The 26,533-nt window shown below is 43.0% G+C and overlaps 4 protein-coding genes across 4 annotated transcripts; 1 reads left to right on the forward strand and 3 right to left on the reverse strand.

Moving 5' to 3' along the window:
* Nucleotides 1-383: 383 nt before the first annotated feature.
* LOC141836633 (BEL1-like homeodomain protein 2) lies at nt 384-4,178 on the reverse strand. The gene is made up of 5 exons (XM_074724140.1): nt 3,879-4,178; nt 2,583-3,686; nt 1,563-1,969; nt 960-1,020; nt 384-873 (listed from the first exon to the last, which is right to left on the reverse strand). Exons 2-5 carry the CDS (start codon nt 3,627-3,629, stop codon nt 523-525), a joined length of 1,866 nt encoding a protein of 621 aa, XP_074580241.1. The 5' UTR covers nt 3,630-3,686; nt 3,879-4,178; the 3' UTR covers nt 384-522.
* A 4,856-nt stretch (nt 4,179-9,034) lies between these two features.
* LOC141836740 (kinesin-like protein KIN-7L) lies at nt 9,035-13,130 on the forward strand. The gene is made up of 15 exons (XM_074724265.1): nt 9,035-9,179; nt 9,253-9,342; nt 9,406-9,524; nt 9,633-9,746; nt 9,825-9,906; nt 9,984-10,051; nt 10,149-10,226; nt 10,303-10,445; nt 10,949-11,051; nt 11,126-11,206; nt 11,499-11,567; nt 11,638-11,697; nt 11,807-11,956; nt 12,052-12,330; nt 12,747-13,130. The coding sequence occupies exons 1-15, from the start codon at nt 9,035-9,037 to the stop codon at nt 13,128-13,130; spliced, it is 1,965 nt and encodes a 654-aa protein (XP_074580366.1).
* Nucleotides 13,131-14,577: 1,447 nt separating this feature from the next.
* Nucleotides 14,578-17,064, reverse strand: LOC141836541 (growth-regulating factor 7-like). Its single transcript, XM_074724056.1, has 4 exons — nt 16,557-17,064; nt 15,928-16,152; nt 15,487-15,814; nt 14,578-15,367 (listed from the first exon to the last, which is right to left on the reverse strand). Exons 1-4 carry the CDS (start codon nt 17,062-17,064, stop codon nt 14,578-14,580), a joined length of 1,851 nt encoding a protein of 616 aa, XP_074580157.1.
* Nucleotides 17,065-19,842: 2,778 nt separating this feature from the next.
* On the reverse strand, nt 19,843-25,579 carry LOC141835583 (uncharacterized). Its single transcript, XM_074722972.1, has 6 exons — nt 25,556-25,579; nt 25,359-25,481; nt 24,696-24,776; nt 24,482-24,628; nt 20,397-23,082; nt 19,843-20,323 (listed from the first exon to the last, which is right to left on the reverse strand). Exons 1-6 carry the CDS (start codon nt 25,577-25,579, stop codon nt 19,923-19,925), a joined length of 3,462 nt encoding a protein of 1,153 aa, XP_074579073.1. The 3' UTR covers nt 19,843-19,922.
* Nucleotides 25,580-26,533: the final 954 nt, after the last annotated feature.

Below are 26,533 nucleotides of genomic sequence, written 5' to 3' on the forward strand. Positions count from 1 at the left end.
TGTCTCAGAGATGATACATAGTCATACCAACTTGTCCTATGAGTAGGCCAACAAATTTCACAAACTCAGAAGAACACAAAAAAGAAAAGTAGATGCCCAGAGTTTTGTTGGTTTGGAGTGAGGCAATGCGCCCGGTTTGTGTGATTTCTTTGATCTTGTTTCTCTTTTTAATGTTCTAGTGGTTTAGGTACCAACTATAAATTATTCACCAATTGCTCATTAAATAAATCGTTAGTTAAAAGCATTCTGTAATCGTTAGTTAAAAGGATTGTTCTCCGGGGATTCGATTTCTTGTAGTTCAAACTACTATTGAATTATGAAACAATGAACAAACAACAATCCATTTGTGTTCACCGGCGGCAAAATTTTATGAAAAGGAAAGCTGCAAAAGGTTTTATCGACTGATTTCTATATATGTTCTTGCTCTATCGATCTGCCTTAATCGATCAGTTCGTTGCGTCGAGAGAAGGATCGGATACACTTGGTGATCGTTCATGGCGAAAGAACTACTATCAATTAAGTTCAAGTACAGTTGCCAGAGTCCCTAACCTTGAGCTCCCTGCTCTTCTCCGACAAGCCTCTCCCGCCGCTGCCGGCGTGCCGTAGCCCGAGCGTGAGCGACACGTCTCCGGCCCCGCCTCCGCCGGACCTCGCTGCGCCGGCGTGATGATCATGACGCCAAGACGTGCGTGGCGGCGAGGGCGTTCGTTGGTCTTTCCCATTCATGCCTTCCTCCGGCAACGGTGGCTCCACCTCCGCCTCCTCCTCCTCCTCCTCCTCCTCCTCCTCCTCTGCATTGGATTCTTGGAGGTACATCTCCTCCACCATCGGTTTCCACAGTCGCACCCTTGCGTTGATAAACCAGTTGGCCACCTACGTTAATCCATAATTAATCGCCAATTAACTACGCAATTAGAGGTCAATAATTAAGATTGCTGAAGAACAGTTGGAGATCAAACCTGATTCCTGGACAAACCTGTCTGCCTCGCCAGCAAATGCTTATCCGCATCACTCGGATACCTAAGAAATTATGACATCAATAAACCCTATCAATTTCCATATGCACAAATTCTACATATGAATTCAATTCATTCACCAAGATTTCACTACAAGAAGAGTAATTCATGTATATGATCATATTGCAGAAGAGGAGTGTAATATCATTAATAGGAGAAGCTCCTTTTCCAGCTTTTCTGAAGCAACAAGGACGATCGAGCACATGGACAACGATATCTAAAGCATGATAAAAGTGAGTCGACGTGAGGAAAGGACAATGTTTTACGGCTACGTATATTAAATGAATGAAGATCCAAAGCTTAGCAGGAGTACTGCTACTGGAATAATATTGTAATGAATGCTCGCTGTCAGATCTTTTACGTACAGTAGAACCCTAATCAGTGTGTGACTAGCTTGCAAGGAAAGCATGTTGCAGAAATCTCAGTTAGCACGGAAAATAAGAAGTAACAACCTTGCTCCGAGCTTTCAGAATTTCGATAATTAATGAGATTGCAGGTTTCGATGCATGTAGCTAGTTTTGTGTAGAGATGGAAAAGAAGGCGTACGGGTGGAGGAAGTGCTCGAAGAGCCAGCCGCGGAGGATGCTGACGGAGCGCTCCGGGAGGCCGCGCTGCGGCCGCCACGACTCCGGCTCCGTCGCGGCCAGCTGGTTGAAGGCGCGCTGCTGCCGGAGGCTATGGTCGAGCAGGCGGAGCCGCGGCGTAGAGCCCTTGGTGATGGAGCCGCCACTCCCGGCAGCGGCGGCGCCGCCGCCGCCATCCTTGTCCCCTAGGGCGTCGCACGTCTGCTTCAGCTGCGCTGCGATCGCGTCCTTGAGGCACCGGAAGTGCCGCGACATGGCCCTCTGCGCCAGCGCCGTGTACGGCGTCGCCGCCCCGAACCCCATCACCGAGTCGAACGAGTTCACCACCAGCTGCATCTGCTCGCAGTAGCGGCCGTATCTCCTGTCCACCTGCGATCACAAATTCAAAATCAATCGATCGCCATGAATGAGTCGCAGTAATTTCTTGCTCATCGATTCCATACTTCTAGTCTCTTAATGATTTCACTATCTATATATCGATCATGCTTTTGTTGCCAGAATCATGATGCAATCGTAGAGAGAAAGAAAGACAAATGTTTACACATCAGCAGGCATGCATTTCTTCTTCCTTTGTGGTTTCTATCTCTGCGGAAGCAAAGAAACCAGTATTACTAAGAGAATTGGGAAGAACATCTCCTTCCATTGAACAAAAAGAAACCAGATATGGAAAGAAACAACACAAGTCATTGTTTCACGAAGCAGAAAAGGTTCATGTGAGCATGGTTTCATCATTGAAAATACCCGTAATGGAAATTAATCAACCCCAACTTGTGATTTGTGAATAGAAATATGTAAAGTGCAGCAACCACTATCGAGAAATCTTATTAAAAATGATCCGAGAATCATCTCAGCCACTTTCTAAGGCGACTAATAAGAGCTAAAGAGATGCCTACGTGTGTCGGTGCCGGCGGCCGGCCTCCGCCGGCGATTGAATGGAATTCTATATGCTAGGAATTATAAATTAATAAATAATTATACGTGCCTCGTCGAGCATGGAGATGAGCTTGGTCTTCTTCCTCTGGTGCTCAAATCTTTCGGCGCTAGACAAAGCCGGAAGGTCGTGCTTCGATGAGGTTGCAGTGGAGGCGCTGCGAGGACTACGGTTGGAGTTGGGTTTGTTGCCGTGCTTTGAGAGTGTATTTCCCTTGAATTGTCCGTTGCACATGCTGCAGAATTCCTCCAGTAGATCTTGCGCCGCCTTGGAGTACTTGGAGCTTCTCAGCAACACGTTGACGAGTCCGGCACCGCCGCCCCCAAAGGCGGCGGCGTGCAACTGTTGGCCTTGCAGCTGGGGTTGATTGTTACTGAAGTACATGGCCCCTTGTCTTATCCGGAGTTCGTCGGCGGCCTTGGCCATCTCCAGGTGTTGCAGAGAGGAGGAGAGAGAGAGCGAGAGTCCTCGGCCGAAGGGAGACGACTCAGTGAAGGGCTGATGATGAAAGGCGGTAACTTGTGGCGGCGAAGATGGGGATCGGATTTGTTGCGGGTTCATGAGGAAGAGCTGCATCGCGGCGGCCGTGGACTCGTCGGCGCTCAAACCGGCCTGTATTGAATTCTGCTGATGCGGGTCGTGGGGATGTCGGTTCGCGCCGTACCAGTCGGCGGCGCCGCCGCCCAGGGCCACAGATCTCGAAGGGATAATATGACTGTAGCCCCCCGCTGGAATGATCGAGTGTTCCATCGGCGCTGCCAACCCCAGCGGCGGCGGAAAATTGAACATGTCGGACAGTATGTGGCCCGCGGCAGCAGCCGCTCCGACGGAAGCGGAGTCGTAGATTCCAGTCTCGTCTTCCATGGGGACCAAGTGTCCTGCTGCGCCGCCATCGAAGCCCTGCTGCTGCTGCACCCGGAGCTTGTCCTGCCTGCTTTGCTGCTCGAGGTGGTCCCGGTCGCCGCTGCCCAACCCATCGGCGAAGCCTAGGAAGCCTCGGTGGAAGCCCTGGTTGGACATGTGCGACGCCGGCGATGTAGGCGGACGTCTGGGCGGGTCCTTGGTCGAGCTCCTGATCCGCTGCGTGGCTACTCCCATATTTCTGCTCTCTCCTTCATCACCATCATCGATCACGAGCAAGCCAACTTTTATGATCTGCAAACACCACATCAAAACCAAAGCATATCTCGATCAAACCAAGAAATAAAATTCCATCAACAGCGAATCCACAGATCAATCAGAATTCAAGAAGCAAAGAACAAAGCTTCCTCAATTATATAATTCCGGCGCCGGCAGGCTTCCTCAATTAAGAAAAAGGGTGTAACTTGGAGACGATAAGGTGCTTACTATCGTTGAGTTCTATTTCCGGATATAGAAGAAAGCAGAGGAGAGAGATTTTTGGTGGATTAATTTAGATGATGAGCACATCGATTGCTGTTAATTTCATGGATCTTCACGATCAGCATCTGCAGCCATGGCCTCCATCTCTGTCTGCCCTGTCGCCTCTCTCCTCGATCTTTTCCGCCAGGCTGCAATCGCCTTCTGGGAGGGGAGATCAGCGAGCAAGAAGCAATATAAAATTAAAAAGAAAAAAAAGGAGAAATTATTAAAAGAACAAGGGGCGATAGAAGAAGACAGAGAAAAAGAGAACAGGGCGCTGTGCCTCTTCCTCTCTCTGTCTCACAGGCCTTCTCTTTAGATTAACATTTTGCAGTTCGAACCAAAAACTTCCCCTATTTCAGTCAACTTGACTACCAGTCCACTCTGTGTAAAAATTTGCTGGCAGAAGTTTTCTTTTTCCTCCAGATAAATTTAGAAATTGTCTTGTTTTTTTTTCTGGTTGACTTGTCGTTTCGCAATATTAAATGGATGAATAGGGGTGTAATCAAATTGAACCGAGTCGAACAATAAAAGACTCGAGCTCAAACTCAGTTTATTTTTTCTAAACTCGAGTTCGACTCGAATTCGATTTGAGCTTTAATTTTTAAGCTCAAATTCGACTCGTAATGAAATTAAATAGTTCGTGAATGGCTCAAGCTCGGTTCGAAAAGGATTCATTTTAAAGTTAAACGAGTTTAATTCGAACTCGGTTCGAAAAGACTCATTTTAAAGTTAAACGAGCTTAGTTCAAATATAGTTCATTAATATATATATATATATATATATTTTTTTTTGTGAGTCTCTTAACAAATATGTTCGTGAGTCTTTAAACGAACATGTTCGCGAGTTCACGAATCAAATATTGTTAAACTCGAGTTCGGCTCGATAATATTTTCAAACTCGAAATTAAACTCGAGCTCGGCTCGTTAACTTAATCAAACGAACCTAAACGATTTTTTTTTTAAATCGAGACTCGAATAGTTCGTGAGTAACTTGGTTCATTTACATCCGGCCACCGAAGGTGACGGTCTCCAGGGGCATTCTCGTCATCGCACTACGTGGACGGTGCCCCGGTGGGCCCCAGTTTTATTAAAGTATAAGATACGAATTGCGATGAGGAGGCAGAAACCACTACCGTCGATCAAAGGGCCTGTTAATCGAGAAGAGTCTTGGCCCTTGGATCTTCGTCCGACCCTCTCACCACTTTTCAGAGTGACGTCAGGTGAACGTCAGCATTGTATTGGCCTTCCGACGGGCAAACGGGGACCCACTGTGGGTCCCGTGACTGGGTGCTGCCTCAGCACGAGGGACCCACGCGCTACACCTAATCATTGGAGTTGATCTCTGTGAACCTATTGAACGTGACATTTCCACTGAAGCAGATTTATTTTATTAAGAGAATTTTAAATTATTATTTTTAATTAAAATTTGCAAGGAATTAGCAGATGCTGCTGAAACATCCACGTCGGAAAGGTAGCGAGAGAGTTGAGCAAATTAAAGCAATTGGAATATTCACGTCTTTTTATGAGCTTTTTTTTCCATTGAAGTTGATCTCTTTCTCACGTACTTGTGTTCCTTTGACTGTTGCCAATGTCATCGCCTAACGTCCTCCTTACGGCTTGTTTGGGAGGAGGTGAGGGAAGAGGAAGGGAGGGTAAATAAGGGGAAGGAAATTTGTAACCTTGTTTGTAAGGAAGTGAGGGAAGGGGAGAGAAGGGGAAGGAAGGGTAAGCTTTTCCTTTTGCATGACCATAAATAGACACAATTCCTTACACTCCGATTTGAGGTGTAAGGAAGGGGAAGGAAATGTTAAAACATATTTATTCCAATTTTACCCTTATATTAAAATATTAATTATTAAAATAACTTATCTATTAGATTTTTGCACCGTTGCTCCTCGTCACATAACCTAGTCGTCACAGGATCTCATCACTCGCACTCCTTGATGTTAACCTTCGTCGCAAATTTTTACATCAATAAATTTTTATAAAAATGTTGATTTATCTTTTATCGTATCAAAATGTACAAATTCTGTATTTCGTATATTTTTTATATACCTACTTATTATTTTTAAATTTTTTTATTTATGCTATATATATTTTTTCACATATATATTTATTTTAAAAAATAAAGATATTTTTATAATTTTATATATTTAATTTATAATTTTGATTGACGAACTCATTAAACGAATAGTTATAAGACATTAGATAAAATAAAATACCTAACGAACAATTATTTCTAAGTTATTGTAGATCTATTTTAACAAGTAAGGATATTTTTGTAATTTTATATATTTAACCTTTATTTCCTTCCCCTTCCTCCCAAACAAGGTAGCACATGTTACGTTAATGAACCTTCCCTTCCTCCCAAACAAGAAAAATATAAATACCTCCCTTCCCCTTCCTTTCCCTCCCTTCCCCTTCCTTCCCCTTCCGTTAATGAACCTTCCCTCACCCCATCCAAACAGAGTGTTAGTCACTTCCCTGCTCTTACAGAGATCTGAGACGTTTAATTTTGAATCTATAAACAGAAATCACATACATAGATCCTCCTCCGACAGCCCCGGCCCCGAGCACGTGGCTTCGGTGTCCCACTCCGCCGGTGGCGCAGCTGTCGTGCTCCGGCGCCATTAGGACACAGCCCGCGAGCTGGTCTGCCGCCGCTTGTCGTCTTCTCCCCGTTCCGTCCTTGTTTTCGCTCGCCGGCGTGGCCCAGTGCGTGAGATGGAACAGGAGAAGGGGAGGAAGCATGAAGCCAGCGACGAACAGCGCATGCACTCTGTCGCAGTCACGTAGCTTTCTTCGCCCTGTGTTTTTGTTTTCGTCTTCTTCTTAGTGACGAGCTTGTCGGAAGAAATTCTATGGACCCGATCGGTGATCAGGTGAGGTCGACAGTTGTTGTCCGGCACCGGCCCCACGGCGGCGATCGAGGACGACAGCGACAGCCGCTGTCTGACGGCAAATTATCAACGGCTCCGGCGGCCGATCTAGTGGCCGTAAAGGATCAGATCAGATTACCGCAGAGCATCTTGCAGGAATTGTGGTTGCATAATTGGATGCGGTTTGTTCGAGGAAAGCGACCATCTGCTGCTTCAACTATTAGGAAGGCAAAGCCTTTTGCAGCTTTGAAGATTTGTTCAGCTATTTCCTCTTTGATTGACGAGTTTACTAAGCGTTGTTGATGGATATACGGGACAAATTTAAAGCAGAGATTAATTTCCATGTGAGAAAGAGAAAGGTCCAGAGAAAAATATATAATGGTTCAGTTATGCTTAATGTTTCTTAATTAATTGTTGGATTAATTCACACGGTACGATAACGTGTTTGAGGGATGCATAGTTCATAGTTTATTGATCTTGTCATTTTTCTAATTCTTGTAAAGCCTAAACTCATCAAGTCTTGTCAAACTTTGTGTTGCTAGATAAAATAACAATGTCAAATCAAAACGACATAAAATGAATAACTAAGTCATTCTAACTATTATTTAAGCTTGATTTATGTATTTTAAGTCATTCTAACTGTGGTTACTATTGTTTAGTTTGAGTTTGATTTGTTTATATATGTTATGGAGTATTCAATTCAAACTTATTTAGTTGTTTAAAATTTTTATATTTTTAAATTTATTTAGTTGGTTATTTGTTGATTTTGAGAGTTTTTTTTATTTATCTACCATGATGTAGTTCAAGATTAAGGGATGAAACAACTCAACAAAAATAATCACAATCAAATAATTTCGATCAATTAGATACAAATCAAGTTGACTTTTAATAGACCGACTTCCTTCAAGTCAAACTTCATTTAGGTAGGGTTTTAGTAGACTAACTTCCTTCATGTTGAGCTTCATTCAAGTTGGGCTTTACTAGATTGACTTCCTTCAAGTTGGCTTTTAGAACATTGAGTAACAAAAAGATCCTTCAAAGGTTTGAAAAGACTTAAAAAGAAGGTTAAAAGGTCAACTTTGGCAAAACTCCTCCGATGTTCAAGTCAGACCTCAGGCAAAATGGTGGAGAGGATGAATGAAGAAAAGTAGGGAGAGTTATGAATTGTTTGGCTTGGTGTTACGATCGATTTCCTTTAAATAGAAAGCGAAAGGATGACCTTAGTCCCAAAAGGTACACTTCTTTCTTTCATTGCCGAAAGATATCTCTTTTGGTGATCAACACTTCAAACCATCACGTCCCTTGGTGATGGGTGCTTTAGTATCTGCTAAGTCGAATCAGAATTCCTATTTGGGTTGATCAAGCTTGAATATGACTCAGATCGAAAGGTCTTCTATCAAAAGTCAACTTAACCCCGAAGTCAGTTTAACCAAATCCGAGTTCAACTTAAATCGATTTGATTAAACCCAAGCTCAACTTGATTTTGACTTCCAATTTAGCTTAACGTTTGACTTGACTATGCCACATGGTGTTGATGCTTCTCACCATATCATACCATTTTAATAAGAATTTTATTAATAAATATAATTCATAAATTTTATTTATCAATTTATTCATGAACATTATTCACGAAGAATTTACAATCTCTTCATCGATATTAATAAGTTTAACACATATATATTTAAGCTTATTCATTTAGTTCATTAACGTATTCAAATTTTATCAAATAGAACATCAAATTTATTCACTAATATTTGATTCATTTAAATACCTAAATCCTCAACTCTTGATTCTTCGGGGAAACTTCCATGGTCGGGGCGGGTATGCACTTCCCGATTTAAAAAACACTTGTTGTAGTTAGTGGGAAATTTCCAATGATCTTGAGGCTTGTTTCACAAAACACTTGTTGGACCTGAGAGTCGGGGATGGGGGCCATCCCAGGGATTGAATCCATCGGGGAGACGGGGACTGCGGGGATTTATCCATTTTTTTTATTCTTCGAAAACTCTAATAAATCTATTCAACGCCCCGATTGGAGTAAATCAATTTTAAAAGCTGTTAAATTTTGAAGGCATTTTAAAAACTACGCTCCATTTTATCTGGCTTGCAAGCCCGTGTAAGCAATAAGTGGGCCCTATGGGCCCGATGGGCGTCGACTGAACCCTGATCCAGAGCGAACTAATTCAAACGTTTTCACCGCTCAACGCACAGCGGCCATTCGAATGCCCCTTGCGTCTTGCCCATGGAGAAGATCTCCGTCGCCGTTCGCTTTCGTCCCCCCGCCGCCGTCGATCCGTCCCCCGATCGGATTTGGAAGGTCGACGATAATCGCATCTCCCTTCACCGTCCCCTTGGAACCCCGATCTCCGGCGTCAACTTTGCTTTCGGTGAGTCTATGTCGGCGCCTCGACAGTGTCTCCTGATCTTTGTTTGTGCTTATTATTGTTTAATTTTTATCAGATTATGTCTTCGATCCGAGCTATAGCAACGCGATGGTTTACGATCTCCTCATCAAATCCATCATCCAAGCCGCCATCGATGGCTTCAACGGTGAGTTCACTTGTCTCCTTTCTACCATCAGTACTGGGGATTCATCCATTTAGCTCCTTCTAGGTACTGCTTTCGCTTACGGACAGACGAGCAGCGGGAAAACTTTCACCATGAATGGTTCGGAAGAGGATCCTGGAATCATCCCTATTGGCGTCAAGGATGTATTCCGTACAATCGAAATGGTGTGTGATTCCACTTGCTTCCTAGCTAGGTTTAGTTTCTTCTTTTGGTGGGGAAAAAAAATCAAAAACTGTTTTGTTTTGTTTTTTTGTTTTTTGCTGGGTAAACAGACTGCGGATCGCGAGTTCTTGATTAGGGTCTCGTATATGGAAATCTACAATGAAGAGATCAATGATCTATTGTCTCTTGGGAACCAGAAACTCCCTGTTCATGAGAGCTTGGAGGTAAGAGTTGCTGCATAAGATATATTCAGGAGATAAATGGCTATTTATTTGCAAAAATCTTTTGCATTCTGGATTCAGCGGGGGATCTATGTGGCGGGTCTACGAGAGGAGATTGTGAACTGTTCTGAACAAGTGATCGAGCTACTCAAACTCGGAGAAGGTTTAGAAAATGAATTGTGCCGAAACTAAATCATTAATCTATGGTTTTTGTGGGTGAATATCATATTTTGGTTGCAGCAAATAGACATTTCGGTGAAACTAACATGAACGCTCGGAGCAGCAGATCACATACTATATTTAGGATGGTATGGAACCTAAGTTTGTTCTTTCATTATGTTTATTTTTTTCTTCTGGTCATTGTTATGTTCCATTTCCATTACATTCAAAATGAACTCCTGTTAGGTTATTGAAAGCAGTGCAAAAGATTCCATGAAATCTGGAGATGTATCGAATGCAGATGCTATTCGTGTATCTGTTCTGGTGTGTTTCTTCTTTTATTTCAGATCCAAAATCATGCAATCACCTCAAAAGCAAACGTTATGCTTTGTTTTAACAGAATTTAGTAGATTTAGCTGGTTCAGAGAGGGTTGCTAAAACAGGCGCAGGAGGAGCTAGACTTAGGGAGGGGAAACACATTAATAAGAGCTTAATGATTCTAGGAAATGTGATCAACAAACTCAGTGAGAGTGGAAAACAGAGGTACTCTAACTTCTAACTAGTTGATTGTTCCTCTATTTCATCATAATGCTGCAAACTGGAGTGTGAATTTTGACTTGTCTTTGATTTCTTACTATGCTACATCTTACGCATGACTCTATACTCATAAAACAAAAAGATATTTAGTATCTTTACAAAATTTATCTAGCAATATAGATAAATCTCTATATAGCAAACCCCATTTTTATGGATGGGGGTTTCAAACCCACTGGCAATGAGCTTTAAGGTCTTAACTGATTTAGTATTCCCTATATCTCAAAGAATAAGCATCGCTAAGCAACATAGATTAATATCTCATTCTTTTGTTGAAAACTTAATAGTTTCATTATTTACATTCAGTAACTCATCATAACTATAAAGTTTATGCAAGACACTTTACTTATAAAAATAAATTACACTATAAGTATCAATGAATACGATTAATGAAATGTAAAAATGTTATTTCAAGAGTCCAAACAGTTGGTGATAGCTATTTAATTGTATAGGGGGCACATTCCATATCGCGATAGTAAATTGACCCGCATTCTTCAACCGGCACTTGGTGGTAACTCAAAAACTTCTATAATTTGTACAGTTGCACCAGAAGAGGTAGTTCCTAATACAACTTTTTTGAAATTCTTAAGTTTCCTCCATATTGTGGGCTGATTATTGATAAATTGTAGATTCATGTAGAAGAAAGTAGAGGGACCCTTCAATTTGCAAGTAGAGCCAAACGAATCACAAATTGTGCCCAAGTGAATGAGGTTGGTTTCTCAGTTTTGGTTTGACAACTAACTCTTGAAAACTAGATGCTAGTGACATCTCCTATGTGATATTTGTTCAGAAAATATGTTTGAATGGGCTAATTCTATGGAAAAGTATGTAGGATAACTAAGAAAGTTTATGCTTCTTTATCCTTTACCTTATAGTTAGCTATATGTTTGTGGAATCAAGTTAGACCTGCAGGCCACTCAGAATATGAAGTATATTTGAGGAATTTTATTGTATCTGTTTGTAGCCCTTATTAGATGTTAAGTACTCTTATTGGTCTTATAGATTCTAACTGATGCTGCTCTACTGAAACGACAAAAACAAGAGATCGAAGAATTACGTGAAAAGTTACAGGTTGTATTTCATTTTTATTAATTATCACTAAAATTACTTCAAACATATAGTTCATACATTCTATATTCAGGGTTCTCATTCAGAAGTATTGGAACAAGTCATCTTGAAGCAACGGAATGATATGCACAAGGTATCAATGTTTTGTTTAGCCACAAGATGCGTTGAAAAATTTATACACGAAGTGTGAGATCCATCGTTTTAGCTGAATCCATCTTATTTCTTTATTGACTTCTCACCAGTCTGAATTAGAACGTGAAAGACTTGCAATGGAACTTGAGAAAGAAAGAAAAAAACGTGCAGCATTAGAACTTTGCATAAAGGATCAACAAAAGAAGTTAGAAGATCTTGGCAGTCTCTCTACTTCAGGCTATGCTTCAGTTTCAACTCAGGTAATCCAATTAGCCTACTAAATATTGCTGACCACCTACTGAAATGACGAGTTGTTGGACTGATAGTGATCAACTTCACATTTGAATTTTTGCAGCAAAAAAAAAGCTTTGCAACCATGTTTGATGATACGAGTGTATCAAAAGGTGAGGTACTCAGAACTCCCAATTTTAAAGCAGTAGGAGATGATTTTGTCGCGAAACGATCAAGCAGCTTCATGGAACTTCATTCAAGCCCTAGCCTTGAAGCTTTCGGTAACACTGACGATGAGGATCTCTGGATGCGGTTAAACAAAGGTTGCATCACTGATCTTGATATGCTTCAAGTGACACCGGATATGAAATGCCGACCATTGCCATCATTTTGTATGCCTCATGTAAGTAAACGTTTCTCCTTTTTTACCCTTACACATGTAGCCCTTGCTGGTTTATATGTACTATTCATCATTTTCACTTGCATATTTGTGTCAAAAGTGAACTCTTGTGATGTTATTTATTTTTGCCAAATTATTGATATAGACAATTATTGCATTGTTAAAAATGTAGTAATTGTCGATATGTTTATTTAAATATAGAGGAGGATATAGTAGGATATAGAGTCCAATAGCTTAGTAGGATCTTTATAAACTGATCTCAGTTAGTATCATAAAGGCTTGATTATTATTATTGTAATTGTGGATATGTTCATGATATACGAGTACAGTTGTCACGATTTTTTATTTCATTGCTAAGGAATAGGAAATTCCAATTCTTGTTGTGGATATGCATCTGAATATATTGAATTTTCCTGAAGGAACCGACATTGGATGAAGACGCAAGCACTAAAAGATGTCATGCCTTGGCAACTGAATGTAACTTCAATAAACAACAACTAGAAGCACTAAGGGAAAAATGTACCATCATGGAAACTGAATTCACCCTATTAAAAGTCGAAAACACTTCTCTATTAGAAGCTCTCTCCTTGTCCAAACAAGAGAACAAGCTGATCAAAGCTGAAAAGGAAGAATTAGTAAGCAAATTAACTGAAGTAAAGCAGAAGTTCAAGGAACTTAAAGAGGATATTCAGCAGTTTGGCAAGACATTTGTGGAGAAGACAGGGTTACAAGTAGCCCTTCTCACCAAATTAAAGGCAATGTCGGAGAAAATGAAAGCTCTTAAAGTTTCGTGTGATGTTTAAAGTTTGTGGCTTGCGGATGAAGTGTTCCCCTGTTCTTGTTAAGTGTTCTTCATGCATTCCCTACGTTAATGTTGGTGCACGTTCTCCTTGTTTGGGACATCGTATTGGATTTCATCCATTCTAAATTGATGTGTATTTATTTTGAACTTCACTCTTTATAAGTCTATTTTGCTTACTAATTTTTTTTGCTTCCGACCTTGTTCTTTAGCCTTGCACTCATTCAGGTTCAGCTCATCACTTCATTTTTATTTGATCGCCTTTTTAAATAATCAGCTACAGCAACCTCATTCTATTGGTGTTTCATTCCGATGCTCTCCTCAACAGACAGCAGGAAACTTCTCCACGCACAAGCATTCAGGTAATTTCTTAAATTTCACCCTATGCTTTCTAGTTAGATAATTACCCGAATGTCGACCTCTTGTGTTAAATACCATGTATTTTTTCAGCCTCTTTCTCCTACAGGGAATCCAGTTCTTGCATCACATGTCGTGGGTCCGTTTTTTAAATTCTTGCTCAAAGAAACAGACAATTATTTCTCTCTGGATATCGAGCCACTTGGTCCTTGTTTTAGCTACTCGGTGGTCTCTCAATTTGAAGAAGCTACCCTTGTGGTGCCCCCCACTGTTTAATTGTACAGTTGGACAATAAATTGCCGCCAGATTTGGCTCCCTGTCCTCCACTGCTCCAACACGAATTTGAGCCAGAGACTGCCACTTTACAGCGACGTATCACGGACGACAGCTGAGGTGCATTTTGAAGTTTGAACAGTAGATACATCTCTTTGTAGTCACTAAATGCATACAGCTCTTGCAGTGCTCCACTGAAAATGAATACTATCTTTTGAAGCAATCCTCTCCATGTGCATGAAACTTTCGGTAGTGCAGGCCAACAACTATGGTACAGGTAGTAACTTCTCTGTTCAACCATCACTCAGGTTCGATAGAATTCAATTTTGCATGACCAAGTGTTCCTGGTGTAGGTATGGATTCTATTTTCTCCCGATTCAAGATGCATTCCCTGGTTTTGTTTCAGGAGTAGGAATTCCCTTGAAGCAAAGAATCCATATTCTCATAGGAATCCACATTGCTTTGCTTTGCATATACTACAAATACGTGCAAGCCCTTGGATAAAGGTTTCTCTTTCACACGGAAGTTCTCATCAAGTTATACATCCACACAATATTACAAGCTAATTAGCCCGCTCCAGTTTTATAAAAAAGCAAATCTTGGAGCCACCCAAATAGTTCACTGGCAAGGATTATAATAGAAAAACTAGGGAAGGAAAAGGAAACAAATTGAACTACATAATCCAATCAAGGTTTTCAAGTCTCATTTGTCTTCAGTGATGCATATAAGTAAACATTACATATACTTTTCCACCTACACTGCTGGTTTTTCCAGTTGCAGCTCCGGCAAAGATCATACAGTTAGGTGATGGTCGGAAGGACCTACAAGGGCTGGGCCATGAATTCATCACACAAACTCCCACCAGAGCTTTCATTAGTTTTTTTGTTATCTGCCCTTGGGCTACTGCCTGTGCTGCTGGTAAGAGAACCAAATGAGGTTTTTTGCAGAACACCCGATGGAGAGGACTGCATCTGGGGGCTCGAATCCCAGCCATCAGGCATGAGGTTTAGTGATGATGATGAGTAGTTCATGCTTCGATCCTTGGGTGTGCTGGTGGTGTTTGTGAGGACCTCTCCCAGAGGTCCACCCATGGAGACCTCCCAGTGGATTGGTATCCAGTTTGCTCTTCTTTGGTTCACTTCATTCAGTATGGACATCTGTGAGTCCTCACTTGCACGTTCATATTCCCGTGACAGCTTAAGGGGTGAGACTGTCACATTTTCATTGTTTGGAGAAGTGGAGGATGAGAATTTTGAGGAAGCCATGGGTATTGACATGGAGAGTTGAGTTCTTTCAGATTGCATGTCTTCAATCTCAGGCCACGTGACAGTTGAATGATCAGATTGGCTTTTGGGCCAGGCATCAATGAAGTGATGAAGCGAATAGGGTTGGGGCTGTAGGGCTTCAAGCTTCAGAGTGGGGAAGTGGTTGTTATCAGAGAAAGAAGTAGACGAATTGAAACGAGCACATGCGGAAACAAGTTGAAAATCTGCTTTGTGTTGTTCTGAGATAGCTATTGACGTCTCTGACTTTGGTTTAGTAGAGGATAACATGGATAGACTTACAGGATCTTGTCCATCGTCATTTGATTTTTCTTTTCTGAGCATCATCCTGCACACAATTGATCAGCAATTAAGTAAACGACAAGAGACAGCTGTTGATAAACTAAATAATCAGCCTACGAAATCAACTGATAAGAAGAGTAAATAAGAGCTAGTAGTTTTCCATACGTGTTGATTGGGGCAGGCCATGAATCATCAAGGGTGGACTTGGTGAGTTTACTCTGTGGCTGCGCAGCCCTGGACGTTCCACCGCCAGAGACTGCTGTAGCTGACTGTGAAGGTGCAACAGAAGGCTTCACTTGCGCGGCATGGCCAGATTGGTCTTCCACATGCTTTCTTGAACGATGGCGGCCCCGGTTCATATGACGCTCACAGTACTTCTGATCGGCAACTGCATCCCTGGAGCACCGCCATTTTTTCCCATCAGTTCGTCGGCATCTACCAGGCTCTGGATCAGTATTTCCAGCATAGCCCAGGTACAGTGATCCCCATCCCACTACAAAAGCTCAAGAACAAAGATATTTGACACGATGATTAAAAAGTTCTTGAGGTAATAAACTGCTAAGGCAACACAAATAATGAGGGAAAAAATGACGACGGAATCTTTACATGCACTTGAACCAAAAGATCCAGCTGAGAAGGGAGGGAACACAGAAGAGCTGAGGCTTCTCCTGATGGGAACGAGTAGACTTGAAGGTATTGGTACTCTTGCATCAATGTATTTGTAGATCAAGGCCTGGTGTTCTAGTTCCAGCCACTGAGATGGCGTGAAGGGCCCTCTTGCTCTTGTCAAAGCTGCATTCATATTCACGTCATGGCTTTCTGAATACAAACCTGTAACAAGGAAAAGAAAAGGAATAGGTTTTACGGTTAAAGCAAGCCAGAACCTTCATGAGGATTTGACAGGAAAACAGGCAAGACATAGAGGCATGAAAGATGAGCATGAAAAAAAAAAGCCATTATGAAGAACGTCGAGCAAGCTGCAAGAACACCAAATCAATCATGTACACTCTTCTCTATTCCTTCCCCTTTCGTTTTACCATCTCGAGATTATTTTCCATCTGCCTTTTTCTCTCATTCTGATTACACTCCCTGTTTCCCTTTCATTCATCAGAATAACGGCAAGATTTCAACAGGAAGGAGGGGAAAAAATCACAACAAAGACACTTTTTCACTAAATAAGCCAGAAGAATAGCAGGCCCCAGCTCAGAGATCTAAGAGATGATGTTCCAAGTTACCTGCGGTCCAAAGACAAGGTTTTGGAGAAGATGATGCTGGAGGAGGAGGAGAGTAGTAAGAAGGCAGTGATCCATCACATTTGAGCACAAAGCTATCTTGCTTGGAAGTTGAGGAGAAGCTGAGCATTTGCCCCCCATCAGGGAGAAGAAAATGGGCCTCTGTCACCATTGCCTCAGTCCTGGCCATCTTGGAGGCTCTCCAATCACAGTGCTCATAGGGAGACTCGGCAACCCTCCCCAGACTATGAAACCCTTCACACCCAAGGAGCCCTTTCGGCTTGTAGGCTTCCTTGCTGGAGTTGGTCAGGGAACAAGACAGAAGGCTGCCACCCTCTGAGGAAGCACCTACTCCTCCTCCTACTAACCCATCCATGCTCACCACACCGCCGAGGTCCATGTCCAATGCGTGACCAAAGTGGCAATGACTGCAGAAAAAGGGGTGGTGGTCATCGGATGGAAGGTTGAGGAAGGTGGTGGAGGGAGGGAGTGGGACCGGCAAGAGCAGCATTCATTCTCATGGTAAGAAGGAGACAGAGGAGCAGTTTATGGATCGGGATGGAGCTCATAGAACCAGGCTGGTTTTTTAAGGGTAAGGAGCGGTGCTGTAACAGTGAGTTATCAGATTTGGGCATGCCAGTAAAAAAAGATTTGGTGTTCTTCTGCCAGCGATGTTTGGACAAACTGGATGCATGCACCGCATCAGCCACACTGTTCCTTATGGAATAATGGATGCTTTGTGCCAAGAACACCTTGGCATTAAAATGGGATTGCCACAGTTTGAGGATGGCGAGAGGGTGCTGCCACTTTGATCTTTGGCCAGCTCGCATCACCGAAGACTTGGGTCACATCACGTGAACCCACGGACCAACTCTTAGAACAGCCAAAACATTGCTCTCATTGTCGTAGGCATATTGGATTCAATCTGAAATAGACAATAAAGAACAGGCGTGGAATGTGCTCGAGGAAATCACACTCAAAGCTAAAGCAAGATGAGTGAACTCCTGTGCATGTTTGTCAAAGTACAGGATTAAGCCAGATTACAGGCGACCACGAGTTTGGTAAGTAATGATAATTTACAGACATTAGTTAGGTTATTAACAGTTGTTTTTTGTGATCTCTCTCTGAATATATAAGCTTTATCAATTTACAGGCGTGGAATGACTGCTGCTACTGCTGCTGCTGTTGTTCCTTTTCTTTCAGTGCTCCTCGGTCAATTTTACCGATTGTAATTAGTCAGGTAATTCGTCCTTTATCTTCAGAAGAAAAAAAAATGTCTGAAACATATGCCAACTTTTGCATCCAATTCTTGTACGTGAAAGCTACAGGCCATCTCTACCTTTTTGTCTTCTTCTTCTATTCCAGTGCTATTAAAAGAACAAATACATAGATCCAGCTTATGAAGAATTACAGCCTGTTTACTGGACAGGAAAAAAAAAAGGACAGATTCTTCAGAAAGGTATGATTTTTGCTTCTCATTTTTACTCATCATATAATATTCAACATCATTTTCAGAGCTAAGGTAAGAGTGTGATCTTGATACAAATTTAATCATGTTAAAATTCAAGATCAAAAAAATCAATTAATCTAAACTGTCAAATTTAATCAGATTAAACAAACTTGAATCCATACCACTAGTTAACTGATGGAACAGTTACGGCGTAGTTCTGGGGAGCGCAATCAATATTGGACGTTTGGGCTGGCTGCTGCAACTAATCGTGTAATTATAATTGTAACTTTACTTATTCTTTTCTTATCACATAATATTTTATAGATTAAGAATATCTATTATTTGAAAATCTAACTTAGTTTAAAAGTCAAAATGGAGGTGCTCTCCGGTCTCCCTATCACCTAACCAAAGGCCACCCATCATGTGGTGATCCCCTACAGCATTGAAGAGATGGCAAATTTAAAGAGTGAAGGTGGAAGATTGAATTAGATTTGATAGATGGATGGATAGGAGATATTAAGTCTTCCCTTACAACATCTCTCAAGAACAAAAACATAAATAAATATTTAAAAATAAAAAAAATTGATTGATAATATTTAATATGACTCTTATAATTGATAAAAGCTTTTTCAATTATATTTCTGTAAACTTAAACTAGATCAATTTCTTTAAATATATTAATGAAAATTTAAAAAGTTATCTAATTTTTTAAATCCATTTAACTTGCCTCTTAATTTTGGCACTTCAATATAAGAATTATTAATTAAATCTACACTGCACATTAATTGTATACTTAACCAAACATTGATATATAATATGGGATTGATTAACAGATTCATTCTGACAAACAATTTAACTACTGATATAATAGCTTCACTACAATTTTCTACAGTACGATAACAGATCTATTAAATCTAAACATACATGGCAAACTTGATAGATCCCGTCGACAACATCTACTTTCCTCGTTTTCAGTGGACTCAGATCATCACTGATTGGGCTTCACTGAAATCTTGCAAATAACCATTCTTATAATCTCCTGAAGTATCAAAGCGTTCCTGAAGTGTGATTTTTCAGAGTGAGCTTTCACATAAAGCAGAGCTCACTTATGATCATCAAATAGATTAGAGGTGAACAAAATATTGGTTAAATTGAAATAACTCAATTCGGTTAATTCAAAATTTTGATTTTTTTAGATCTTAGTTATTTTAGTTCATTTGATTCGATTCGATTGATAAATCGGACCGATTCAATTGTATGATGATATCTTATAAGTTTGACTGATAAAGAAAGTTTGATTAAGCTACACAGTGCCGGCAACGGCCTTCTTGACTCTTGAGGCGACCGCATAGTAACGCCCATGGTCGTCATGGCTCGCGAGGCGACTGCTTCATAGATCGCCCATCGCTTGTTGAGTTGAAGGGGAAGATGCAGCGGAGGAGGATGGTAACTTTCTGTCCGATTTGAGAGGATGAAAAGATGAGTAATCCTTCCTTTCTTACGAAATAAATAATAAAAAAATTCTTTGAAACTTTTCTTCAATTTTTAAATTTATCTTCCCAGATAAACAGGGCAAGCTTTACTTGCAGGTTTGGGAAATTTAGACGGGAGAATGTCTCTCAGGTCCATTCCAAACAAGTCAAATCAAATGGCTCAATCATCTCTCTCCGTCCTAAGCACAGTGACTGTGGATAAATCCATGAACAGCGAACAGAAAGAAGAAAAAAACTTACCTGGAATGTTTGTTCTACTTGTATTTGGCAATGGCAGGGAACAAGATTCACGCAACGCGGGAAGGAAAAGGACTTTAACTCAATGACAAGAATAAAGATTTTCAGATGAAGAAGGACGACGATCATGAACTAGCTTTCTCTTTCGCTTATTACACGCGGCAAAAAATTCACTCAACTGCAGCACTTTCAGATGCTGAGGAGATCCGGCGGCGGCGAGCTTCGTGCTTCTTCCGGCGCCGCTTGGTTCGCCTCCGTTATCGCCGGAGCAGCTGGTGGTGGGGGTAGGTCCATTAGGATTTGAACCACATCCCTCATCGTCGGCCGTTCCACGCTCAGCTCTTCCACGCAAAGCATGGCGACGTAGAACACGTGCATGATCTCGTGCAGAGGAACCGTGGGGAGCCGGGGGTCTATGACCTTTGGTGCTCCCTCCTTGTTGGAGCCCGTCATCTTCCGGACCCATTGCACGATGTCGACGCCGTCGCCGAACTCCCCCACCGGCTTCCGGCCGGTCACCAGCTCCAAGAGCACCACTCCGAAGCTGTACACGTCGCTCTTCTCGTCCACCTTCAGCGTGTATGCGTACTCTGTCGAGGCAAGTTCGAAGCTTTTAACAGAGTACCGACGGAGAAGGAACCTGAAAATATTTGTAGAAATTACCTGGAGCGATGTAGCCGTAGGAGCCGGCGATGGCCGACATGCACTCGGAGGTACCGGAGCCCTGCAAGAACTTGGCGAGGCCGAAATCAGCGACGTGGGCTTCGAAGTTGGAATCGAGGAGGATGTTGTTGGACTTGACGTCGCGGTGGAGGATGAGCGGCGAGCAGTCGTGGTGGAGATAGCAGAGCCCTTTGGCAGCACCGACGGCGATCTTGTAGCGCGTGTCCCAAAGGAGGTGGCCTCCCTTCGTGCCGTGGAGAACCTCGCCGAGGCTCCCGTTGGGCATGTACTCGTAGACCAGCAGATTGGTCTCGCGATTGGAGCAGAAGCCGAGCAGCTTCACGATATGCCGGTGCCGGATGCGGCCGAGCGTCTGAATCTCCGCCGAGAATCCGTGGTCGTGCGGCGACGACCTGCGGGTCATCGCCAGGAGCCGCTTCACCGCCACCTGCTCGCCGTTGGGCATTACGCCCTTGAACACGATGCCGGCGCCGCCTTTGCCGATGATGTTATCCTCCTTGAGGCAGTCGAGAACGTCGTCGCAGGTGAAGTCGAGGCGCTGGAAAGCGCTGAGTCGCCACATCCTGGCTTCGCTCGCCTTCTTCAGCGACCATGCCTTGATGATGGCGACGATGGAGAAGACGATGGAACAGACGAGGAGAGCGATGACCAGAAGCAGCTTGAAAGAGGCCGAGAGCGGCCCCCTCGGATGAGAGAAGCTCCCGTCGTTAATGGCGGGGCCACAGGAGCCGAGGTAAGGACCGCAGAGATCAGGATTGCCGACAAACGAGCTCGCATTGAAGAAACTGAACTGCCCGGCGGCAGGGATGAGACCGGATAGGTTGTTGTAAGAGAAATCGACAGCCGTGAGGCTCTGCATGGTGCCGATCGATTCAGGAATTCTCCCCTCGAGCTGGTTCCTTGATAGATTGAGATAGTTCAAGATCCGCATTCCGGCAATCTCTGGTGGGATCCTCCCAGAGAGACGGTTGCGGCTAAGGTCGACGAATGTTAAGAGCTTGCAGTGGCTCATCTCCGGCGCCATTGGCCCGGAGAAGCGGTTCCCGCTGAAGTCCAGCTTGGAGAGTTCCTGCAACCTCCCAATCTCCGGCGGAATGCGGCCGGAGAACTGGTTCTGGTTCAAAAGAAGCTTCTGGAGACCGGAGTAGTTGCCGATGGTGGGAGGAAGAGGCCCTGAGAGCCGGTTATTGGAGAGGTTAATCTGGCCAAGTCCCGGCGAGATGGTGGTTACGGCGCTGGTATCCGGGAACCCGCCGGTGAGGATATTGTTCTGGAGCTCGATCTGTGAGAGCTTCGGCAAGCTGAAGAGAGCATCGGGGATCGATCCGTTGAGGTAGTTCTCCCCCATTCGGATCCTGGCTAGTGACTTGCACCTCCCGAGAGTCTCCGGAATGGGGCCGAAGAGGAAGTTGCCGAGGGTGATTAGGGTTTGCAGTCGGTTCTGGGAACAGAGGTCAGCCGGAAGCCTTCCGGTGAGCTTGTTCGATGAGATATCGAGTATCTGCAGACGCCCACTCTGGCCTAGTCGCTCGGGAATATTGCCGGTGAAGTTGTTTTCCCATACTTGGAGCACCTCCAGAGCCGGCAGATCGCCGAGGAAGTCCGGGATCGACCCGTGGAGCTTGTTGCGGAACAGATTGAGCAGGGTCAGGTTGTGAAGCTCCGCGAAAGAAGACGGGATCTCGCCGGAGAGGGCGTTGTTGGAGAGATCCAACGACTTGAGGCGGCTCAGGCGACCAAGCTCCATGGGAAGATTGCCGGAGAGTCCGTTCACCTGGAGGAACAGCGTGTCGAGGTTCTGGAGTTTGTCGAGCTCGGGAGGGATCTCCCCTGTCAGGCCGCAGTTGGCCATGTCGAGACGGACGAGCGACGAAAGGCCGCCGATCTCCGGCGGGATGCCGCCCTCGAAGCTGTTGAAGTAGCCAACATAGAGCTGTCGTAGACGGGTGAGATTACCGAGTTCTGGGGGCAGGGGGCCGACGAGTTCATTGCCGGAGACGGCTAGGTACTCGAGAAACTCCCAACGACCAAACTCCGGGGGGATGACGCCGGTGAAGAAGTTTCCCCCAAGGTGGAGGTGGCGGAGGTTGGGGAGCTCGGAGACCTCCGTCGGGAGGGGTCCGGTGAGGTTGTTGTTATAAAGGTCGAGAACGACGAGGTTCTTGAGGCGGGCAAGGGAGGACGGGAAGGTGCCATTGAAGACGTTGTTGGAGAGATTCAGGTGGCGGAGGTTCGCGAGGCGAGAGAGCTCGGAAGGGACGGGGCCGTAGAGTGAATTGGCGGCAGCGGAGAGGTTGAGCAGGTGGCGGAGGCATCCGACTGCGGGGGAGAGCACGCCGGAGAGGTTGAGTCCGCTGAGGTCGAGCGATTCGACGAATCCCTGTAGAGGGTCGCAGGCAACGCCGGGCCAGGAGCAGTGGCCGTCGACGGAGGAGGAGTTCCAGGCGTCGAGCACGGCGGAGGGGTCGAGCACGGCCGCCTTAATCTCGAGCAAGGCGTCAGCCTCCGTTGCCTCCTGCGCGGCCGAGGCCAGCGAAGCGACGGCGAGGAGGAAGAAAAGGAGGCTTTGGCGGCGGCGGGGGGAGGCGAGGCGGCGCAGGCGCCATTGCTTCGGGTCGACCGATGAGAAGGAGGACTGAGGAGCGACGGGGTTGCCACTGCCTTCCTTTTATCATCGCCAAATTTCTTAATTTCCCCCATTTTTTATTTTTGGAAAACGAAATTTTTACTCAATTTACTAATTTTTTTTATATAATTTTAAATTTTATTGCGGGCCATCCGATCGAGAAGGTGGATAAAATATTATTTTGACTAATTTTAAAAGTGAATACCCGCCACATGATTGGAAGTTGGATACAAGAGATGTAGTTTTTCCAAAAATTATTAAATCTGTAATTTTTAAAATCTGTCGATTCCATTGAAAAATACTTGTGGCTTTGGATGAAGAATGATGAAAATATTATTAATCAATAACATTATTTTAAAATAATTAAATAGATATTTAAATAAATCTTAAAATAAAACCTAACTTTCAAAGGACAAAAATATCCTTAACTAAAAATTTAAAAATTATTATAAATAGTAAAAATATATTCAGAGTTTCAAAAAAATACTAAACGATGTTTGATGGGTCTGAAACTGAGCCGTTATAAGTTTCACCTAGTAATGAATATAGATCTCAAAAAGAGCTCAAGTAGGAAAAATCAGACCTCATTTTGATATTAAAATAAAAAATATAGCCTTCTAAAATTTACTTTATTGATTATGCATCAAAAAGTCCATGATTCTTCTTGGCAACAAAATCATCTTAAAACAACTAAATACACATTTAAATAGATCCTAAATTAAAACATTAACTTACAACGGACAAAAATACCTTTAAATCCAAAAAATAGGAAAAAATACTCGGAGCATCCAAAAAAGTACTAAACAACGTCTGATGGGTCCGAAATTGAATTGTTACGAGTTTCACCTAATAACTAATATAAATCTCAAAAAGAACTCTAAGTAAAAAAAAAATACATCTTGATACTAAGTAAAAAATTATAACCTTCAAAATTTTACTATCATGATTCTTCTTTCATTAATTCTACTTCCATTAAGCACATCAAAACTAAAGCTTCCTAGCAAAGTATGGGCAGTGCATTCAAATTTTGCACTGTGCCTTCGGATTGTTCTGGCATGATTGCCCTCGGAGCCTAATTGAGTTGGTTTTTATGGGACAGATTTATTGAAATGGATACTGATCGAATCTCTATTTCGCTGAGATAATATCCTCCTCCGTAGTGGCGAACTACAGCTTCCCAATTTACCTTCTCATATATGATCGTGGAGCCGGTCGTGTGAGACCATTGGGATGCCAAATTCCACTTTTTATTGAAATAATTGTGAATTTATTTCACAAAATTCTAAATTTTGATAAAAGGAAAGCATGTATCGAATTGCTGGCCTTTGGTACTCCATCCCTATTCACTCAACAACATCAATGCCTACCACTAAAAGCAAATTGCGATGCCTTTTCTATTTTTGGACGAATGTTATCGATAGCAACACTGTTCAAGTACCACATGAATAATGTGGCCATCCTCTGGTCCACACTTCATTATTCCGAGCTCACTGTTCGATCGACCTAGCCGAAGAACCAGTGAGCTCTTCGAGCGGTCCCGACTCGCAGACGCGTAGTTGCATTCGCATCCAATTTGTCGATAAGCCTAGCAACAACCACACATGATCAAAAAATTAAAAATGGAACGGTTGGTGCCATAATTCCTCAGTTACCTGAATCCTCACTGATTTTTTGGAAGTGGTGGCCAGTGCCCAACTTTGATCCTTGAGTCCGAGCTCATAATTAGAACTTTGCTTTAGCCAAGTAAGGAATAGTCAAAGAGCAAGACATGAATCATGTTTGCCGGTTGGACACTTAATGAGCTCTTTGTTTGATGAAAGATCATATCTATGAAGTTGCTAAATTTTGATTTTTGGATGATAAAAGAGGAGGGAGAGCAATAATTGAATGATCTTATGGCATGTGACTTCAGACATGTAAGATTCCAAATTCCTGCAATAAATAAAGGAGCTGAAGAGTGGAAAGTTCTTGTCTATAAACTCAGTTTAATATCCATCCATGGACCACCATGAATGAAGTCCTGAAGGTGGTACCAACTTTAGATTGCCCCAAACATACAAGCCATCACCAAGGGCTGATGAGCAAATCCAGCACAAAATCGAGCAGTTGCCATCAAATCTATCGGTGAGTGTTCTTCCAAAGCTTCGAAATTAAGAGGAGATTAGTTCGAGGAAGAGCCATGGCGTGGCAGTCTCGAGAAGCGGCCTTCTTGTCTCCTGTCTGTCTTCTCCCTAAACCCATCGAACAACACTGCATTAAAGTAAGAAGACAGTGAGGGAAGGCAATAAATTTCGAGTCAAATTTCGCACACTTACCGTGGCCGAGCAGCAGGCTTCGTCATTAACGCTAAGCAGCATCATCATCATCAGTAGCAGCATGAGCTCGCACAGAGTGAGTGGCAAGAGACAAACAAAGGAGAGGTCGGTGAGGTAGCTGCTCTGTACACGCCAACTCAGTTGGCAGCGAACAAAGGAGGTTTATGAGAATCTGATGAGCTCGGCAATGAAACTGCCTGTCCTTTAGCTGAGGTCGCCATGGACCCATTTCCTTGCCTTTGGGGTAACTTGTCAGAGGAGGGAGCTGGCTGAGCTTGGAACAAGGGCCTTAATTGGAGATGGCTTCAACTGGGTTGCTTCCAGTGCTCTGCTCACTTGGACAGATGCATGCTTGATCCAAACCTTAAAGGGCCCTATGGTCCTTCGACAATATGCCATTGGTGGTAAATCTTCTTGGGGGCTTTCTCTGCTGCAATAAAAGTATGAAACAGTAGGTGATGCATTAAAGAACACTTCAAATGGTAAAAGAAATGTAACTGCAGATCAAAACACTAATATGGGACCATTAGACAGCACTGATCATGTTGTGCATAAGTTAAGGAACAGACAGTAGTTCACCAAGAAAAACTGCTTTCCTCTGGATCTTAACTAACATGCTTATTCAGAGCATGTGGAGTGGGATTGAGCAATCTCTACTTGCTCCTTCTTGGTGACCAAATATATTTGAAAGCTCAGGTTTAACAAAGAGGTTTTGCAAGACAAATGCACAAAGGTGCATTGCAGTCACCAAACTTGTTTTTTGTCATACTGGAATTTGGTAATCTTCTCGATCTACTTAACTAGGCATTTTCGCTGCCTTCGGTGCCCATACTTAATCCTGGGATGTTCTTGAAAATGGAATTGTGAATGAGATTTCTCATTCTTCCTTTTTGTTTGAAGAAGCCAATGTAACTTGCAATGCCCAATTTAGAAGCCATAATTCTTTAGACTGGAAAAAAATTAAGGTTGATTTAGATTAGATCGGGAGAAATCTATTGTGTTGGACAATCTTGTTGTTAGAGATTACAAGGGAAATTACTAAATTGAAACGAGTTTAACTTTAGCTTATATGTTGGAAAGTATGAGCAGATAATCTCAAGCTGCTAGCGGGGCTAGTTTGACCGAACTGTTTAAATGCATCTCGAGTCCAAATGCTAACAAGTCCAAGTATCCGA

The sequence above is a fragment of the Curcuma longa genome, chromosome 10 (genome assembly GCF_044706935.1).
Source record: "Curcuma longa cultivar G26 ecotype Majalengka, Jawa Barat chromosome 10, ITB_CL_G26_1.1, whole genome shotgun sequence".
Classification (NCBI taxonomy): domain Eukaryota; kingdom Viridiplantae; phylum Streptophyta; class Magnoliopsida; order Zingiberales; family Zingiberaceae; genus Curcuma; species Curcuma longa.

Excerpts from the sequence above, each read along its gene's own strand:
- LOC141835583 (XM_074722972.1), bottom strand. The coding sequence starts at position 25,579 with ATGGCGACCTCAGCTAAAGGACAG. Across the intron at positions 25,482-25,555 it reads CGACCTCAGCTAAAGGACAG|AGCAGCTACCTCACCGACCT; the intron begins GCAGTTTCATTG and ends TGGCGTGTACAG. Across the intron at positions 23,083-24,481 it reads ATGGCCACATTATTCATGTG|GAAGGCAGTGGCAACCCCGT; the intron begins GTACTTGAACAG and ends CGATGATAAAAG.
- LOC141836633 (XM_074724140.1), bottom strand. The coding sequence starts at position 3,629 with ATGGGAGTAGCCACGCAGCGGATCAGGAGCTCGACCAAGGACCCGCCC. Across the intron at positions 1,021-1,562 it reads TTCGAGCACTTCCTCCACCC|GTATCCGAGTGATGCGGATA; the intron begins GTACGCCTTCTT and ends ATAATTTCTTAG. Across the intron at positions 874-959 it reads CAGGTTTGTCCAGGAATCAG|GTGGCCAACTGGTTTATCAA; the intron begins GTTTGATCTCCA and ends GGATTAACGTAG.
- LOC141836740 (XM_074724265.1), top strand. The coding sequence starts at position 9,035 with ATGGAGAAGATCTCCGTCGCCGTTCGCTTTCGTCCCCCCGCCGCCGTC. Across the intron at positions 9,343-9,405 it reads CGCCATCGATGGCTTCAACG|GTACTGCTTTCGCTTACGGA; the intron begins GTGAGTTCACTT and ends AGCTCCTTCTAG. Across the intron at positions 10,227-10,302 it reads CTATTCGTGTATCTGTTCTG|AATTTAGTAGATTTAGCTGG; the intron begins GTGTGTTTCTTC and ends TTGTTTTAACAG.
- LOC141836541 (XM_074724056.1), bottom strand. The coding sequence starts at position 17,064 with ATGCTGCTCTTGCCGGTCCCACTCCCTCCCTCCACCACCTTCCTCAAC. Across the intron at positions 16,153-16,556 it reads ACCTTGTCTTTGGACCGCAG|GTTTGTATTCAGAAAGCCAT; the intron begins GTAACTTGGAAC and ends TCCTTGTTACAG. Across the intron at positions 15,815-15,927 it reads ATCTTTTGGTTCAAGTGCAT|TGGGATGGGGATCACTGTAC; the intron begins GTAAAGATTCCG and ends GAGCTTTTGTAG.